Source organism: Musa acuminata, chromosome BXJ1-8, assembly GCF_036884655.1.
Source record: "Musa acuminata AAA Group cultivar baxijiao chromosome BXJ1-8, Cavendish_Baxijiao_AAA, whole genome shotgun sequence".
NCBI lineage: Eukaryota > Viridiplantae > Streptophyta > Magnoliopsida > Zingiberales > Musaceae > Musa > Musa acuminata.
Window position 1 is genome coordinate 10,896,715 of NC_088334.1, and position 20,090 is coordinate 10,916,804.

Here is a 20,090-nt window from a genome sequence, read left to right on the forward strand (position 1 = left end):
TTTTTTTTTAGTATAAGTAAGCAAAATAAGTTATCTAATTTTTCATGTCTATGAAGTTATAGTAAATCTCACATTCTTTATAATTTACATGGACTCGGTATGCTTGTGAGAGTTAATTATATATTATCCTTTATAATTAATTATATTTAATATTATAGTCCTTATTTTTTCAAAAATTATATTGAGATTCTTATATTTATTAAAATAAAATATTTAATTTTTCTTCTCCTAACACCGTGGACTTTGCTTATGGAAATACCGCACGTAGTACTCGAGGTAAACTAAAGTGAGGTACTCGAGGTAAACTAAAGTGAGGCATAGCCAACACATGTTTCATGTCTCAAGTTATAGTAAATCTCACTTTCTTTATAATTTACATGGACTTAATGTATGTTTACGAGAGTTAATTACATATTATCTTTTATAATTAGTTATCTTTAGTAGCATAGTACTTATTCTTTCAAAAGTTATATTGAGATCCTTATATTTATGAAAATGAAATATTTAACTCTACTTATCCTCACGCTGTGAGTTTTGTTGATGAAAATACCGCACGTACTCGATGGTAAACTAAAGTAAGGTAGAGCCAACATATGTTCAATGATAAAGTTTACAGTATTTTTTTTATAAAGTCAATGGGCGTGAGAAAAAAATAGAATTAAATATTTTACTTTGATAAGCATAGGGATCTTAATGTAAGTTTTGAAAGTATAAAAACTGGGATGTTAAAGATAGCTAATTACATGGAGTAATATGTAATTAACCCGCTTAATTGATTTGATAGAGATTTTGATGAAATTAATAAATTAAATTAGTCTATATATATATATATATATATATTCTTCCAATTTAGGTTAGTTTTGGTGAATTCTAACATTCTATTCCGTATTAACAATCCTCATTTTACTATTGACAATTCGTATAAAAATTATTTTTTTATTATTTATGATCCTCTAAATATCAATGATTTTTTTTTCTCACAATCTTTTATTTTATTTGTTGGAATCTTAACTATATCAATATGGCTTGTCATTCGATATCGCTCGTGATTAATAAAAGAAGAGAAAAAAATGAAAAATAATGAGGATATTTATATTCATCGTAAAAGTGTATCCGAAGAATATTAAAAAATATATAAAAATCTTTTATATTAATAAAAAAGGATGAAAAAAAAATGAGTAAATCGTTTGGTCATCCAGCAATCAATCGATCTCGAACATTTTCTAAAAGTTGAATTCATGTAAATAAACCTTTTTGTTTTTTTTTTGGTTTCAACTATATTATCGAAGCTGTTATGTTGAATAGGAATATGAAATGCAATAGTGTGCTAATTGATGACAAACTTAACTTGGTTGGTGCAACGTCAAGCCTTTAGTGAACGCGACTTATAGAGACATAGTTAGGATGTGAATGAGGAGGCGTCGATGACAAGCAAGCAGTGCAATGCACAGGACTGTGTGTCCCACTTCCGACTCTCCACGTTTGTCTCGATTTGTTCTTCCGTTTCCGACGTTATCACTCAATTAATCTGTTATTCGAACTTATATATCATTCAATTTATTTCTATAAATATTATACTGTAATCATATCGATATCACATATATTAACTTTTAAGCTCACCTTAATAATAAATTATTTCATGCGCTTAAATCCAACATATATATATATATATATATATATCAAAACAATCCATGAGACAAAAGTGGGTGGGAGAAGCACTTCTAAGGGTACGGAAGCACAGAAGAGGATTGTACTGCATGCCACATGGGTTGTGGGCAACGTAGAGAGGTCGGCGTCATGGCCACGAGAACCACACTGTCGACGACGGACCAACTGCTGCATGCGGCCATGCTCTTGTTGGACCAGGTGAAGGAACGGGACGTGCTTGTGCTCTTTGCTCATGGAGCAGAGCAGATTAGATTCTTGTTCCCGTTAATTTGCGTATTTAGTGGAAGGACGCGGTCGAGGAGGGGCTTCGGCGGTTGTGGCTTGATGATTGGCAGGCAGAACAACCGGTGCAAGGGGGTTCGTCTGCGGTCACGGCGGTGGGGACTCGGTCGTCGCGTAAACCATGGGGAGAGGCCCTCTGCGGTGCTACAGCAGGGAAAGCGACGGGTGTGAGAGTGCCGCTGCATCCGCTTCCCTCGAAACGTCTCTAGGAGGCATGATTACTTCCTCCTCGCGCTCTTACCTAATTGCCTGCTATTCTGTATCGTGGTTGACCGAGTGGTATCTACAGTGAAAGTTCATCATCGATCATCGATCTTTAACCCCGGTTTCATGTCTGTCCATGTGATCGGAGAAGAAGAGGATGCTTCTTCTGAAAGGAATCAATCACCAACCGTTGAGCATGTGAATGTTGAGGAAAAATTGCCTGTTTCTGCCTCCAACTCCTCGTTACGTCTTTTGATTTGTCAACATTACTTACAACTGCCGTTCGACCTCCTCAATAATTCATTTCTTCTTGGAGTTGGGGAGGGACCTCCTCCTCATCACTCCTCCTATATATACCATATGCAATCCCATGTCCTCCCTCCACCCAACCAACCCTTGCTTGTGTGCTCCATTACGCATGGCTTCTCTCGTTGCCTTCCTTCTCCTCCTCATTTTGCGCACTGCAATTTCCCAGCCCTCTCCGGGATTCCACCCGGGTTCTTCTCTGAGTCCAGTTAGATTCTACCAAGGTTACGGCAACCTTTGGGGTCCTCAGCATCAATCCGTCTCCCAAGATCAATACACTGCCACCATTTGGCTTGATAGCAGCTCAGGTCTGTTGTTCCTCCTCTCCGACTTGGACTTCCTCTCTCTCTCTCTGAATCCTAGACACCTTCATGTGGATGTAGGAAGTGGATTCAAGTCGAACACCGCATACCGAAACGGCTACTTTGGTGCTTCCATCAAGCTTCAAAGCGGCTACACTGCCGGCGTCAACACGGCATTTTATGTCAGTCATCCTTCTTCTTGTTGTTGTTGCATCTCTAGTCTCTGCTAATTGTGGATCATTCTGCTTGCAGCTCTCGAACAATCAAGCTTATCCCGGGTTCCACGACGAGGTGGACATCGAATTCTTAGGGAACATAGCTGGAAGGCCATACACATTGCAGACGAACGTGTACGTTAGGGGCAGTGGTGATGGTAGGATCATCGGCAGGGAGATGCGGTTCCACCTCTGGTTCGATCCCACCGCCGACTTCCACCACTACGGCATACTTTGGAATCCCGACGAGATCATGTGAGTGCGATTGCATTAACCACAACAGTCGCAAACTGGACTGCCTTCGATGGATCTTGTGTCTCTCAGATTCTTCGTCGACGACGTGCCGGTACGGCGGTACGCGCGGAAGACGGAGGCGACGTTCCCCGACCGGCCCATGTGGATGTACGGCTCCATCTGGGACGCGTCGTCGTGGGCGACGGACAACGGCAGGTACAGAGCCGACTACCGCTACCAGCCCTTCGTCGCGGAGTTCACCGGGTTCAAGCTCGGGGGGTGCACGGCTTCGGCGCCACCGAGCTGCCGTCCGGTGGCGTCGTCGCCCTCGGGCGGCGGGCTCAGCCCCGAGCAGTACGAGGCGATGCAGTGGGTGCAGAGCAACCACATGGTGTACGACTACTGCCAGGATTCCACCAGGGACCATTCTCTCACTCCCGAGTGCTGATCTCTATCTGCTGCCACTCGTAAGGGGGGATGATATATGATGAGCCGCCCTTCTACTCGTAGTTGAGGCGTGTGCGGGCGTTCGGAGTCGTCCATATATTGCGTTATTTTGATGCGTTTCCTGATCCGATCCGTCTAAAGTGGACATGATTTGAGTTCGATTAGCATCAATCGGGAACCTGATTTGGTTCGATCAAATCGAGCCATGCGCTTATTCTTAATCGAACATTTTGGATATTGCTGATATCACAAAAGCACACGTCGCAAGCAACTTAACGATCCTAACACAAATAAAACCAGCTTCTTTCTTATTAAGACGATCGCACGGACGGGGCATCGACTCGGACCAAAGCGAAGACATCGTCGTGGTATATCATCTCTCAGTCTTCATCGTCCTCGTGCGGCGAAGTCTCCGGCTCATCGCACGACGGCGACGTGAAGTAGAAAGGCCCCACGGTGTACTTGAGCATGCCGCGGTGCACGACGGAGGGGTGGTGGGGCCTCACCCCGCACTTGCCGCCGCCGAAGTCGGTCATGACGTTGCAGGTGGGATCGGGCGACGACACCAGCCTCACGGTGCAGTCCTCCGGCCGGACCGCCTTCCCGTACACGAACTTGCTCACCACTAGATCGAACTCGCCCTTGTCGTCGGTGGTGTCGCTCGTGTGGCACACCGCTCGCCGGCGCGAGTCCAGGCATGTCACCGCGACCTTCGCACCTGCATGGCGACGAATGAGAGAGAGAGAGAGAGAGAGAGAAAGGGGAGTGTGTGTGTGCGCTGATCCAAACTTCTTGACGATAAGAGGGATGCAGTCACAGTCATCAGACTGTTACTGCCAGGGGAAAAGGTTTTCCGTCATCGATCTACAACCGTCGCGCGTGTAGCATTAAAAGGCTGACAGGGAAGAGAAGGTGCGTAGGAACGTACCTTTGACGGGTTTACCCTTCGTCCACTCGTTCCATCCCTTGGAGCAGTCCTGGCACAGCACCTTGCCATCGTAGTGTACGACCTTCACGTCGTCATGACCACGCCGGGCTTCCACCGCGCCCAACATCAACAAGGCTGCTGCAGCTACAATCACCGCCACAACCCACCCCTTCTCCATCTCTCTTTGATATCTCTTCTCTTCTGCGGATCGTACCTCTTCCCTTCACCTTTCCGTAACCCTGTTCTCGAGTTCTTGCCTCGAACCTCTGAATTTTAATGAAACGAAGAGCGAACATAGCCGGGGAAGTGAACGTGAGGCCGACTACTGTCGACGTGAATGCCATTGTAGAGTTCATGGAGACCAAAATTCCATGAAGGAGAAACCATATGAAGGCTTGTCACGACTCGGTCACCCACTTCCCCCTCTTTCAACTCATCCACTCACCTATTTCAATGTCAAACCCGTATCTGCTTCCCGACTGACGTGCACGTCTCTCCAAAGTGGACAATGCCCTGCTCAAAATGCTTACCCTTACCTTCATCCAACACTTGGATGTCCAACATGTTAGCATGTAGAGTTAAGTTATGCTTGATGGTTTTGTTATTAAGATAGGATAGACTCGACTCGGTCCATAAACATGGAGAGCAAAAGAATAAATATCCTTTTTCCAAAGACCAGACCAATGGATGACGAGAGCATGTGGATCGACACTGACAACATAAAGTGGAGGATTACATTTATTATTAACTTAACATAACGTACTATCGGATCATCACCTGATATGTACATTGGTGACACTGAAGGTTGACACCCTTACTCCATAATACTCTTTGAACCATCACGTAGAACTCGTTTCTACGCGTTATAGGATTCCAGGAAGTCTCTAATCATCTTCCTTTCCTCCTTGGTAAGGTCAACATTTTTGCTTGCTAAACGTTTCCTTAGCCCCATTGCCTCGACACTTGTATCGCTACTGGAAACCTGCAACAACAAATGCACACAAGCCAAAATCACGTCAACCAAGGATCCAAACACAAAGAGTCTCTCAATTTTAGGGAAAGATCTTACTTCTACATAATTGTTTACGTGACCGTCATTGTTTGCACTTGTCAACAACTCATGTTCGTTGCACAACCATTTATCATCAACTATGTACTTGTACTCATAGCGTCCTTCCTACACAAAAAAAATCAATTTACAAATAAAAGGCACCTCATGCTGCAAATAAAAGCAAATATATATGTTGTGAGACTAAACCATGATATTACAATCTCCCCCACTTGGGAGTCTGACATTCTAATCAAAGACTAGTATAGCCTGAAATATCCCAGAATATTCTAGCATGGTATATTCTCATCAATGATGGTATATGCTTTTTAACCAAGTGTATATAGGTAGTCCCTTCCTACTCGAGTCCCTTTTCAAGACTCAATACTAGTTCGATTTTGATAACATTTTATCATGACTCTATCTAATGGATATATGACCCGTTAAACTTTGTTGAATCCGATCCAAGATACTTAAGAAAATTATCAATAGTACATGCATCAAACTGAATCCAAATATTTTTTTATTTCCAAAAATTATCAATAGTACATGCATCAAACTGTTACTAGTATAATCACACTGGTGGTGCTTCTTTTTTTATTTGTTTGCCCAAGCTCATTAATAGAACTTTCTGTTATAATGAAATCCTACTCATGACTTGTGCAACTGTTGTGGCCTACGAGCAAGGTGAAGCCTTTTTATCATGCATCTCTTGTGTATAGTTTGTCGAAGCAGTATGTGAATGAATATATATGCACAGGATAGTAATCAAGAAAAAATGAAAAATAAATATACATCAGAACCGTAAATTCTGAAACAATTGCAAAGCTTAACATGTTAACAAAAATGAATATCACAAGTAAAAATTGAAAGAAATAAAGAACGATTCCATCATGACTAAAGCAACTAACTAAGAAGACCAACATATGGAGGCCAATTTTCTTCCTATTGCTAATACTGACAGTATCAAATACTACATGTCAATCTAAGAATCACATGAGCAAGATTGCATGTATTGTTTTCACTGGTCTATAACCAAAAGAATGTACCATGTTGGTACAGTCTTTGGTCTACTGGCATATTTTTTAGACACACTGGTATTGTTGGGCATGCCTACGCCATGCCTATAATACCACCCAATCTCAACTGCCACACATCACAAAACATTAGGCAAGGAGGTATGAGGTTTGGAGTTCCGGTTCAATCTAATAAACCAATTTGTAATGAAGCATCCAAATTTTGAATGGAAAAAAATCCTAAAGCTATGTTTTCTTGTCCCAGAGATGGCTTTAGCTTAGTTGGCCTTATGTAGGGTTAAGCACAGTTCAAGTCCTACACGTATGTAGATCTCCTTTACTGCTGCATGGACAATCTGTAGATTAGCGGTGTTATTTATTAATCATGAAGATGAGTTCTTAAAACTAACTTTTATTAATGACCATGCACATCCTCCTTTTATAGTTGGGTGCTATCATGTATTATTAGTGCATTTGTGAACCGAGGATTAACACAAGTGTGGAAAAAAGATGCTAGTCCCAATCCCACAGAAATAACAATGAAGAACTAATCTAGGAAGCAGCATCCTGTTGGAGAAGTTGACAAAACAAGATGAAGATTAAACTGAAGATAAGCTGCAGAACAACAAATGTTGTCATAAGACTTATAAAGCTTAAGAATTTTTTAGGAGTACACATCAGCACACTCACAGGTAAGTTCTTCTCAAGAATCCATACACCTTCCTCCTCGTTGAACTTCAGAGGAATTCTCTGAAAATTATGAAAACTTGATTAACTCACTCATCAGAGCAATTATATCATGAAGCTCACTGAAAAAAAATCATTACAAAGCATTTACTTTTCAAGATAAACATGAAATATGTGAAAAAATCATAATCACAAAACCAATGAACAAACAACACTTTGTTCACATAATGACAAGTTAATAAAAAAGCATCCCACGCTAACCATGTCAGGAAGCTTAGAAGGCCCAGGATGTAACAGTAGCAGCTAAATTACGAGAATTAACCAAAATCTGAACCTCCTAACTATGGAGTATGGACTATGGTAAGATTTCAGATTAGTGGAAAATACTTACATGTATGACATGGATGAGATATAAGACATCTAAAACATAAGAGAACCATGCGAGATCAGATGCACAAAATACAACACACACTCAAAGTAGAAGATTTACTTATAAATAGTTAAAATTACTTGCATGTCCACATCCTTTTAAGCAAGAATAGGAAGATTTCAATAGTAGGGATCAATAATAATGCTTTTGATGCCATTCTCACTTGCAGTCCTTGATTCAACAAACCTATGAGCAGCATTCCAGCTTACAAATGCTTCCACTGACACAAAGCTTCTGTTACATCTGTTCTATGCTCCAATTATAATTAATAAAATTTTCAAGAATACAATTAGTGAGCTATACATATCGTTGCTCATGCCGATTCGTAGGTCATGAAGCAACATCTTTCATACCATGAAGAAAATAAAAAATATCAATGCTGAATATATTTACCTGTCATATGACTTACCATATTGATAGGGCACAATTTGGTAGCACGCCCCCAGGTAGCCGACCGCAGCCACATCAGTGCCAATGGAAAGTTTCGAAGTCGATGTGGCAGACCACATCAATACAACGCCGTCCCGCGAAGAATGGAACGGTGCTGCTCGGGTATGATGGTGGCACCGCTTGGGTACGACGTCGCCCCGCAAAAGTTGGGACGGCGCCACTCGGGTACGACGCCGTCCCACGAAGAGTGGAATGACGCCGCTCGAGTGTGATGGCAGCATCGCTCGGGTACGATGCCGCCCTGCAAAGGTTGGGACGATGTCGCTCGGGTACGACGCCGTCCCGCAAAGAGTGGAACGGCGCCGCTCGAGTGTGACGGTGGCACCGCTCGGGTACGACGCCGTCCCCGCAAAGGATGGAATGGCGCCGCTCGAGTATATGCCTCCGCCCCGCAAAGGTAGGGACAGCTCCGCTCAGGTGCGACGTCGCGCACGACAACTGGTGTCAGCATAAAAGGTATGGGTTCGCCGCTTAAGAGGGCGGCGACCATTAAGAGGCAGGGATAGCCAACCCCCGTGGGCAGGCATAAAAGCCCATTGCCTGGCCAACAAAGGGGGAGGTCCACTCAAGCATCCTACTCTCACTCATTCAACGGAAAGCTAACCTAAACATCGGAGGGATCGAGTCGAGAAATCCCCCTCCCAATCTCGACCTGTGTGCAGGAGCCCAGCGGTAGAGAAGCAAGCCACCCGCCAAGAAAGGAGGTCGCACTCGGGGGATGAAGCTTTAGCCCGACTCGACGCTCGAGCGACTACGCGAGAGACCCTACGCATCGAGGACTCTGAGACAAAGGGCTGCACCGGACACGGGATGGCCGACGCCGGCTTCTGAGACTCGAGCGCTAGACCAGGCAACCTTGCGCATCTAGAAACGACCCTAGCTGTGCTAACTCCCCGGCCACGGCGTAAAGAGACACGAACACATATGAATATGCTGCAAGTATTAATATGATATTATTTAAACAACCTCTATGTTGACTTATTATGGCATAATGTATCAAGATTCAAGATTATAAATGCAAATTTTCTTTATAAACAAAAAAAAAGAGAAAAAAATGTTAGAAGAGCATACCTGTCCCCATCCAATATCAAGTCCAGACACTTCCACTGAGGAACACTCATTACCTTTCCACATCAGAGTGACATGGTTCTTGGAGAGGCCTATAAGCTACAAAGGGAACATAGTTCAATGAATATTATGATTAAAAAAGGTAAGAAAGCCTAGAGCTTTAGTGGGACATCAAATTAATCAAGAACATCAAGTGCAAACAAAATGTAAAGGTGACATGTGGTATCACAGCAAATTAATTTTTGACATGACAACAATTATTGTGACTAATAAGATTTGAAACCATGATTTTCCTCAAGTACTGGTAAACGGACAGTTCAACAAGGATGAAGATCCAACCTCACAACTTGGTTATCTGCGGAACTCCATACTGCATTAAACATTCTTGAACATTTGTTGTGAGGTTGATCATAATGCAGAACATATGCCCGTATTGAATATGATGGAAATGATAACATATAAAACAGAAATTTGATCATAATGCAGCTCCAAATATGCCCATATTGCAAAAATACTGAAGTGCTAGCATAAAAAAAAAAAGCTTTTTAGATTGGTCAGGATTAGATAGAATGGTTGTATTTAAGAACATTTTTCTCTAGCAAAAGATGTCAATGTGGTCAATTTTTTGTTATGTGAGTAGAAAAAAGAACAATCTATTGCAAAAATTTTTATATACAATGCTGTTCATAGTTGGGGTTTGTTTTTTTGTAGAGGTTCCACCTAATTTTTATTGATGATGTTTTTTTAATTAGTCAACAAAATGCAGTATATTCTTTCAAAATAGAAAAAGATAGGATGTACTACATGTCTATTGCAAAAAAGAAAAGAAAAAAAAACAAATACTAGAACCTAAGGAAATAAAGCTGAGCTAAGAAGAAATAATATGCCAAACTTTTAGATTGGAAATAAAGAGATATAACTAAATAAAGAAATTTCTACCAATGCAGGGAAATCAAACATCAAAAGAAGTTAATGAAATTCAAGAATGAATGGCAGACAGTAGAAACAGAGAATTGATCAACTACGATGATGTTTGTCATGATGATGAAACCGTACCGAAGTTTCGACGATCGCTTGGTACGGTACGAAACTATATACCGAGCGGTATACCGTTCGATATACCGCTCGGTATATATATATATATATATAAGATTATATATATTTATATATATATTTTATTTAAAAGGCGATGTCGCATCGCCTCGACGACGTCGCCGAACATCATCTTTTTCTAAAATATTTTATATATAAATATATATATATATATATATATATATATATATTGTTTTATTATTTTATTCGTTCCGCCCGATAGCGGGCGATCCGCGTACCGGTATGCTATCGGACCGGTATGTACCGGGCGGTATCATTTGGTATTGCCTTCCTTGGTTTATACTCTATTTCCTTATCATCTAACATCTCCATCCTACAACTTAGAATGATATACATGAGTTCAAGAGTTTATTGATCATGCCAAATTGCTTTTTTAGGCTCTTTTATCTTCCTATAACTAGAAATGTAATTAGATTATTAATAAGGAAACATATTGTACTGTTTATAAGTACGCAAAGCAAAAGAAACTTCTAAGAACAGCCTAAATTCCAGTGGAACTCTATAAGGTGATGGGAGATCTATTATATTTGTTTGTGTGTTTCAAAGTCCTCACACATTGAGCATCCCCACCAAAATATGCAAAAGTACTCAACATCTAAAAGGTAAAACAGGTTGTCTCTTTTGAGAAAGGTCTCAAATTCGAATCCACGTATGGTCGAAAACATATTTCCATACTGAATTAATTGTTTAGAAAGTAAAATTGGCTATGGCTTATGAGTTCCTATAAAATTAATGTCTAAGATGCTAACTTCAAGCAGATACACCAATTCCTAACCAGTAGAAATAGTGCATGTTAAAGAAATAGAACATCAAGAGAGAACTTGTCAATATGAAAATATCAAGAATAATCAATTGTAAGGATGCATGCATCAGATACAAAAGCATCCATATGTAAATCTGTAGGCACATATGATACAAGGAAAAAAATGCATCGACTTTCAAATTCATAGTAACTTCAGAATAATTTTAAAAAAAAGACAAAACATGCTAACTGGTAGTGGAAAGAGATTCTGCTTACCATATCAATGGTTGCACTTTTTATAGCAGCCAATTTTGGGAAGCATGCTCGCTTACTCTATATGCAAAATGTAATCATGAAAAGATAAGACAAAGTGAATAGATGTACATCGAATGATAAAACAAATGCAATGATGAGAAGTGTCCTAATTAAAAAGATGCAACATGCAATTACAGTGTTAAACATAGAATCAAAGTTCTCACAGTTTGCTCTATGGTTGTGCAGAACGTAAAAAATAATAGTTATCACCAAGGAATTTGATTTTGTCTGATTCATATGCACCGGCTGGTATCTACTGGTGCAGGCATGAACCAACACATGGATGTCCAATTTCAGGCAGTCCATATGTGATAAAAGGCTGTTAGGGCATATAATGCCTGACCCAACTTTTTTTATCTTTATAATCTTAATCCCATATGGCCATATGTCTCTCATGCTATTTGCTCTGCGTCCATTGCTGCATGCATCTGGCACTGCCTGCTTCCAGTGCATGCATCTCTCTATCACCACCTTTATCTCCCCCTCTCCTCTGCCCACCTCCTCCCCTCCTCTCCTTCTCTACTGCTCCCCCCTCTCTTCAGCGACCATCTCCCTCCTCTCCTCCCCCTTCTCTATAACGTGGCACATTTTGGTATATCAACATACGGTGGGCCGGAATGGACTTGACCCATACCAGTCTGCCATGGACCAGCATGGTAACAGTACCCAAGATTGAAATCCTTAGTTCTCACAAGCTTGTGCTTGTACATACAGACAGATAAGATAGGACTACAGTCAGCTGAAGCCAAGAGGAGCAACCCTGCAGCATTATTGATGTTGCCCACCTAACTTGGTGGGACTAAACAATTATATGGTGTAGGTCGCCTGTAAGCATTACATTAATGGTTCGAATAACTCTAGAGAAAAAATCCCTTAACTAGAAAATCATCGTATATGCTCAATTTCTTTCTTTTTTTTTAAACACCTTAATTGTGAAGACAAAATCAATTGACTCTATTGTTTAATTCAAACAAATTGATTTAAAATTGAATTCTATTGTTTCAAAAGAAGTTTAGATACAATAGGATTTATGATAAGAATGGGTGAAATGATAACTCTCTCTTGTGAGATGTTGGGAAACCTTCCCAACATCATATGGTTTATCCTTGGAAACACAATTCATGGGTACTGATCATTCCAAACATAAGAGTTCAACTCAAATTAATTAAATCCTGACATTAAAAGTTTCCCAAGAGCCTGAATATGACAAAAAAGTCTATAGCATAGGACAAGGTCCTGAAAGAGTTTGAGCATGGATTTAAGTGCCTAAGAACCAGACGATACAAAAAATAATTTCCAACTGATATTGACCAATGGATATTTATAAGGTCTATGATCTAGTTTTTTCCTGATATGAGCATACATATATTTATTGGTCCTTTATCTTATGCTTCAAGATATTTATAAGTACCCTACTGTTGGCCTAGAACCAAACTTGACTTTTCAAAACAAGAGTAAAAGGGATACAAATGAAATATCCTCTCCAGAGAGATGCAATTTTGCTAACCAAGTATATGTAAGATACACTATAAAAAATAAAGTACATTTGGACTAGTTTATTGTTGGGAAAATCCAGTGAGCATGTGTCTGTACAGATCATAGGTAAGGAAGCACATAAAGAAAAATGTGAGGAAGAAATTCTGCTTAAATCTTCTAACTCTTGAAAATATGTTCAAAAAGTTAAAGAGTTAAAAAACTCAATATGAAATGATATTCAAAAGATGCCTCTAGACTCTATGAAAATAGCTCAGGCAAGTTTGTGAAGTTATATTAGAAGAATCTTTAAACTGTAATACACTTACAGAATATTGTGGTATGTCAAAGCTGACAATATGCATATGTAGAAAATTCACATAAAGATAAGACTATCCAATCAGATGGCCAGCAAGATACACATACCAATGGACTTATCACATTTTACTGTCTTAAGGTGGCTACATTACAACAAATCGAAAATAAAAGCAACAGATCTAGGCACCATGTTATATGTCTTTTAGTCATAAGAAAAATATAGATCTTTATCAAATCAAGGCACTCACTTCAGTTTTACCATCTACTTATAAACATCATAACACTGAAAATGCTGAAGGGATTACCTGCAGTAGCTGGTGCCCTTCATTCAGCTCATAGCCTTTAACCCAAAACATGTATGCCAACTACAGTGTAAAAGACATTGAGTTACTAAAAAAATTCCTTGTGGATAAATCAATAAATATGACCATAATAAGTTCGCTACTTAGTTAAGCATATGAATTAACAGAGGAATGAGAGTACAGTCCTTTTGGAGATAAATAAGCATGTTGTGTCTGCATCATCTCAAGTGACCAACTCATAAATGAAGATCTTGCCTAAACAGGCTGAAAACATTTTTTTTAAATGGCTATCTAAGTTTGGGTTCCTAATCTCACTGCTAATAAGTATTCAAGAAGTCCAAATATACTGAAGAAAAATTTCAGAAGTAGACCGATTACTCCAATCACTTGTGTCAATTATGCGATATTTTACTGTCTTTGAATCAGATACCATTGATCATAGTGACATTCTGCAGCAGTATTCCACCGACTGGAGTGCACAATAAAGTAACAGGCTGACAACCAAGAAACAGAAACACGAAGAATTGGCAAGCCAAAACCCAAACCTTGAGAAATCAATGGGCAAAGGTTCTTAGCCTGTTTATTTTAACAAATGATAAAAATATGGAGATTGAATCTTATGATTTTGAAAAAAAAAAAAGATTAAAGGTTTTGATATATAGGACATAATTTTGTAAAGAAGTAATATTTTGACATAACCATAGAGGTAAAAGTAGTTTAAAAATCTTGACACTACTACAGCTCAATAAATAGAGTAAAAAATAGTTATTGTTCCTTGCTGATGATCACAAGTGAACAACAAATTCATGTCTAGTACGAAGAATGGAAGACTGTTAAATTATGAGGTTTCCGAGAAAGGTTCAATTGATAAAAAGTAACATGAAGAGACAAATCTAGACTCAGAATGAAGAGACAAATAACTTGACCCCTTTCTTTAATCAACTTGTAGCTCTAATGTTCAATTAGATGTTATCACTAATTTGTTATGTTCTAACTGGTGGAAAAACTATTGTCGGCTACATAAGCTCAGAAAGAAGAAAAGTAAGAACTAACACAATACTCCAATTCGAGTTGAAAGTTGAAACGACATTCAAAGAAGAACAAGAGGAAGAAAGAGATTATTCACTCAAAGTTAAACTAATTTAAGTTTATCGTATAAAATATCTTAACAAGAGAGGTTGTAGAAAAAACTTTCCTTACTCCCCAAAGGCCCCACCAATATTAAAATGTGTTGGGCTCAAGCGGTTCCATTAAAATGTTTTGTGATAAATGGATATTAACATAGCAAGAACTATTTTTTTATAACCTTTAACACACAATATAAATGCAAAATGAAGCATGGTCCAGCTATGACATAACAAAAGGTTCCAAAGACAAAACAATGGTCCACCAGTAATATAAGACAATGTCTTCAATTACGGAACAAAAGAACAGAAAGATACGCATAGATAGCATCAAAAGAATGAGCAGAACAAGAGCAAAGACCCTACTGCAACTGCAGGCGCTCTTCCAAGCCCGGCTGTACAGTGAACATAAGTCACTCCACCATTCCGATTAATAGCCTTGTATAATTTGCTAACTACTGCAGGAAGTCTCATCCTCAAATCAAATGCATCAAAATCCCTGTGACATCAGGAATAAGAGAAATTGAGGGCACTAACTAACTGCAGAAATTTTCAAGAGTACGAGTTAAAACAGTAGTCATTACAAGTTTACAACGTAGTTACTATTATTATCCATTATTCAGGCATGAGAAGTTGGAAGCTTGAAACCTATAGTGTATGTTTTATGGGCAAGAGTGCACACTACTAAATCTGACCAAATCATAATTTTAGTGCAAGGGATAAGCAAAACAACAAAATGATTTACAAGTGGCCCACACATAGAAGATGTAAAACCAAACTAACTTGATATACTAAACAAATGAGCCATTATTAAAGTACTTCGGCTCACCTGATTTCAGCACGAAGATGCTCAATGTCACCACATTGCATGGCATATTCACGAATTGCACCAATATCAACCCCAAAATATCTACAGAAATAAATTAAGGAAACAAGATGTCTAGGCAATAAACTAGTGACAATTTTAAGTATGATTCCTCTTACCGGTCCGTACCAATATACCGACCAGCCATCAATACGGTATGTACCGAACTATACCGACGTATCGATACACGATATGATGGGACGTATCAACAAATTGGTATGTACCGCCAATACCGGTCCCCTGTCCGATCAATACATACCGCCCGTATCAGGCAACATACCGTGGTACGACAAACCTTACTTTTAAGTATAATGAAGCAGCCAAAATATTAATTAGATATGAAAGAATCACTTGGTTTTCCCATATTACGACATCAACTCAAGAATGCATCATTTTTCATATTCATTTTCCACCATCGCCGTATATGGATTGTTGAGTAAAAACATACTAATAAATACATTTATGGAGATAAAACTGACAAAGGAAGGCATTGATTCACGGAAATAAACAACCTAAAATGAGAACTTATATTGGTGTTTTGGAGGGACTAAGGAGACATGCGCTTTTTCCGTTTGCATCAGTAGACCACTATTAATCCATTATGTCAATTATTGATCCTTGCACATACTATCAGATAAAAATGCATCTATTAATATTTCTCTTTTTCTAACTATTCCAAATAAGCTTTGTAATCTAAATCCTAAGTTATACCCTTTTGTGACCAATTCTAGATTATTACTATTATCTTCAATGAAAAAATATCGCCACCAATGAAACACAATTAGGATACTCAAGATCCGAGTCCTTCTGCAAGCAAAAGATGGTCTTCACCCCAATCTTTCGAAGCTTATCAACATCTGATGGGGTCTGTAATTGCACATATTAATCTTAAAAGTTCAAAGACATAAAAGAAATAAACCTTACATTACCTGTAGACAAGAACCAACAATCAATCCTGGGTAGATGAAATTATAATTCATTCCAAGCTCATGCCTATATGTCAGCACTGGTTCACACATCCACAATAGAAACCTTTTATACAGTAAATAATTACAAAAATTTACCTAGAAGAAAACAAAAAGGTAGAATCTTCTTTAGCAATAAATGAAGTAGATGATTACCTGCACCCATTGCTTTTGTCATATCACTGCTATATATCTCAGACTTCTGATCTTGCACTTCAGCACCAGTCTTCTCAGGACTTGCAGAAGACTTGGAACATGCCTGCAAAAGATGGAAATAACTGAAACAATCATCCTGAGTTCAAATAAATACTACATGCTTAAGTTCAAAATGAACATATTGAAATTTGGTTACACAGCAAAAGTGCACAGTTTAAGTTCAATGGATCTTTGGTTTGCACGTAACTGTTTGAGATAATATCTAATATATTCTTAGTTTCCCACATAGCCGAAAATTCAGGTGGAGTCTTTCTCATTTAAGTGTTTCCCTGGTAAACTATACAAGTTAGGATTGAATGACCTAATCACAAGAAATTTGTAAAATTTTCACATACATCAACTTTTTTTGCACTTTAAAACGTCATATAAGACAGTGACACTGCCTCAGCTTGTGTGCACCAATGTTATATCAGCATATCAAGAATTATGTCTCTTATATTCATTGAGACAAAAGCGTAAAGGAATTCTGCTACAGAAGCTATAAAAGATTCTTTCATTAATGTTTGAAGGCAGCAAAAAAACGAGGCAAAATTGTTAACAAGAATTAATCAAAGCATAAAAAACTAGGCAAAATTGTTGACAGGAACTAATCAAACACTTTCCTGAAACTTTCATGAGACAAGTATAAACAAGAGCAATGACTCTGTAGAAACAAAGAAACAAGCCTGGTTCTAGCCAATTGTAAAAAAAAACAATATCAATTTGTATCGACTTGAAATATACCATGTATGTAAGCAAACACATAAGTTTGCATGTAGCTTATACCGAATATGTAAAACAAAAATCCAAAACCCCAAAATTTTCTGCATTACAAACTATATCATTAGATGGCAAGCCAACGACGAAGACATGTACTAGCATAATATATACCTGTATAAACATTCAATATCGAAGATGTCTGCTTACATGAGAATAGAAAAATGTACACTTGTCAAATTGAAATTTGAAAAGAAACAGCAAGGTAAGAGAAGACTATTTCTACAAAAGAATGGTTGTCAACCAGAGAATAGCAAGTGGAAAAAAAATATGGAAGAAGGCAGAGTACCTTCTTCTCTCCTTCATCAAACCTGTTATTCCAATTTATCATCTGTGAAACCTTTTGAGTTTTTTTTACTAGTGCATAGAGACAAATAGTTGCTCGACAGTGTTATTCAAGCTTGTGCTAAATTGTTAATAGCTTAAAAATTACCATTTGTAATAGGAAAATACAGATATAAGACAGCACGCCAAATCTAAATTTTAAGAAACTCGGCTAAAGAGTCAAATATTCGTCAATAGGTGACACCTTGTGTCCATTTAGCCCACATCATCCCTTCTTATTCTTAATCAATAGAACCATGCTGTCCTCCAATTACTAAATTCATCCTCAATGAAGATTTAGCACTAGATGTTTTCTATGGATCCATATAATTTAAGGTTCCTACCATCTTATCATGTAGATTCTGAACTTTTTTTTTTTCCACAAACAATTAGCTGTCAGTGCCAAACATCATTCAAGCACCACCATAAGAAAGTACGTATCTAAAAAGCAAGGGCATGAGTCTTAACAATTTGCTGGTTGTAATCCAAATATGCAAAAATGGTGCCATAAAATACGTGGAGCAGTTACCAGATAAAGTGTAACAAAAAAAGGGGTAGTTAGAGAATCAGACCAGCCAAAATCACCGCAGAAATGCAACTATTATCTCTCAAAAAACACCATTTTCGGATCAAGAATAGAAATCAAGAATGAAAAAAAAATCGAGAACCAAGAAAGCCCCTACTTACATTCATGGTGATCAGCTCGTGCCACCACACAACCAACTGATCATAAGACACATACTAGAAACCAAAGAATTCTGAGAAAAATCAAGAAAGCAACAGACTCCGCATACAGGTCAAGCAAGAACACAAGAAACTTAAGAGAAATCCATAGCCCGTGCGAAAATAAATCCATACCGGATATGCCAAAGAATACCTAGAAACGTCGAGAAAGCAAAAGAAATCCATAGACCGTGTCAAACACAAACATACGAGAAACTAGTCCGAAACTTGTAGCATTAGCATCCTAAAAGCACTCTAAATCAAATCTTCACCACAGAACCCGTCCATTGGTTACCCACAGAGGTGGAATCAACGAAAACAAGGTGAATTGAAGGAACAGGCTAAACAAGATAGAGACCAATGTGCGACGCTTAGATCAGATATAGAGTTCAAGAAAGAACCAAGAAAGCTTCCTACTCACACTCCTGGCGACATTTACACGAAGATGGTGTGGTCGTATCACCCCCTAGACACAAGAAAACCAACAAGCAAGAAACTATAACCCAAGGAATCACAAGAGAAAATGAACCAAGAAAGCAAAGGGAATCCACGACGCGAACCAGATTCAAGGTCGGTGGCCTACTCGAACGTCCTCTCGGGGCCGGCGAGGGCGGAGCGGAGGATCTGAAACAAAAATTCACAGTAATAGCGATCAAGATCCCACTAGAAAGAAACGATAAAAGTTAGGGAGGGGAAGACGGAGAGAAAGGGAGGGATCGGTAACGGACGTCGGAAGGCTCCGAAGGCTGTTCATGGCCGGTGAAATTCGCGGAAAAGACGAACGAGGAGGCAGCAAAGCGAGCACAAAAAGGAACTGCCCTTTACGGGATATTTTTTGGCGGATGCTTAATTGCACGGCCCAATGCTCATATATATAGAGGGCCGAACGCGACTGTCTTGGATTCATCCACATAGGTGGGTGTGGCTGAACCAAACAAATGTTTGGATGGATGAATGCGGATTCTCTGCGGGCTATTACTTCATGAAGGGTTCGTCAACACAAATAAAATAAGATACAACAAAAAGCGGTTCTTATACATTTTGATATAGCAAGTATCACTCTAAATATTAAAATTATATATATATATATATAATATTAATATTCATCTAAATAATTCAGGTTAATCTTTGTTAGTAAAGATTTAAGATTAACTAATTTCAGTTATGAAAATATGTGAATATCTATTTTTATAATCATAGTGAGATGTTTTAATGAGAGATGTTTTACTTGATAATCAAACGATAGTACCGGATGGAGACCAACAAAAATAGTATATATATATATATATATATATATATATATATATATATATATATATATATATATATATATATATATATATATATATATATATATATTTGTGTATGTGTGGAGTTTCACCTAAAAATGCTTATTTCCTTAATTATGTTTTTCAACTTCAAATTTTAATCATAAAAAAATTAAATTTTATTTCAATCATAATTCTATTATGAATCGGCACCAAGGGTAGAAATGAATTAGTGCTTCTTAAAAATTACAATGATTTGAAAACTTCGTTCGATCGAACCAATATAGAAAATATGTTTAAC

General features: G+C 38.5%; 3 protein-coding genes across 4 annotated transcripts; 1 reads left to right on the forward strand and 2 right to left on the reverse strand.

Annotated features, from left to right (window-relative positions):
• Positions 1-2,526: 2,526 nt before the first annotated feature.
• On the forward strand, positions 2,527-3,785 carry LOC103994506 (probable xyloglucan endotransglucosylase/hydrolase protein 32). Its single transcript, XM_009414866.3, has 4 exons — positions 2,527-2,768; positions 2,844-2,944; positions 3,015-3,232; positions 3,302-3,785. The coding sequence occupies exons 1-4, from the start codon at positions 2,573-2,575 to the stop codon at positions 3,657-3,659; spliced, it is 873 nt and encodes a 290-aa protein (XP_009413141.3). The 5' UTR covers positions 2,527-2,572; the 3' UTR covers positions 3,660-3,785.
• An 84-nt stretch (positions 3,786-3,869) lies between these two features.
• On the reverse strand, positions 3,870-4,837 carry LOC135587491 (pistil-specific extensin-like protein). Its single transcript, XM_065078978.1, has 2 exons — positions 4,587-4,837; positions 3,870-4,376 (listed from the first exon to the last, which is right to left on the reverse strand). The coding sequence occupies exons 1-2, from the start codon at positions 4,762-4,764 to the stop codon at positions 4,039-4,041; spliced, it is 516 nt and encodes a 171-aa protein (XP_064935050.1). The 5' UTR covers positions 4,765-4,837; the 3' UTR covers positions 3,870-4,038.
• Positions 4,838-5,298: 461 nt separating this feature from the next.
• Positions 5,299-19,395, reverse strand: LOC135587490 (phosphoglucan phosphatase DSP4, amyloplastic-like). Of its 2 annotated transcripts, XM_065078976.1 has the most exons (14): positions 19,250-19,395; positions 19,082-19,145; positions 18,943-18,987; positions 16,659-16,761; positions 16,467-16,543; positions 16,328-16,404; positions 15,502-15,582; positions 15,039-15,171; positions 13,552-13,611; positions 11,417-11,473; positions 9,289-9,384; positions 7,341-7,400; positions 5,656-5,763; positions 5,299-5,568 (listed from the first exon to the last, which is right to left on the reverse strand). In XM_065078976.1, the coding sequence occupies exons 1-14, from the start codon at positions 19,273-19,275 to the stop codon at positions 5,443-5,445; spliced, it is 1,113 nt and encodes a 370-aa protein (XP_064935048.1). In that variant the 5' UTR covers positions 19,276-19,395; the 3' UTR covers positions 5,299-5,442. The 2 variants fall into 2 exon arrangements, with proteins under 2 accessions (XP_064935048.1, XP_064935049.1); XM_065078977.1 differs by lacking the exon at positions 18,943-18,987.
• Positions 19,396-20,090: the final 695 nt, after the last annotated feature.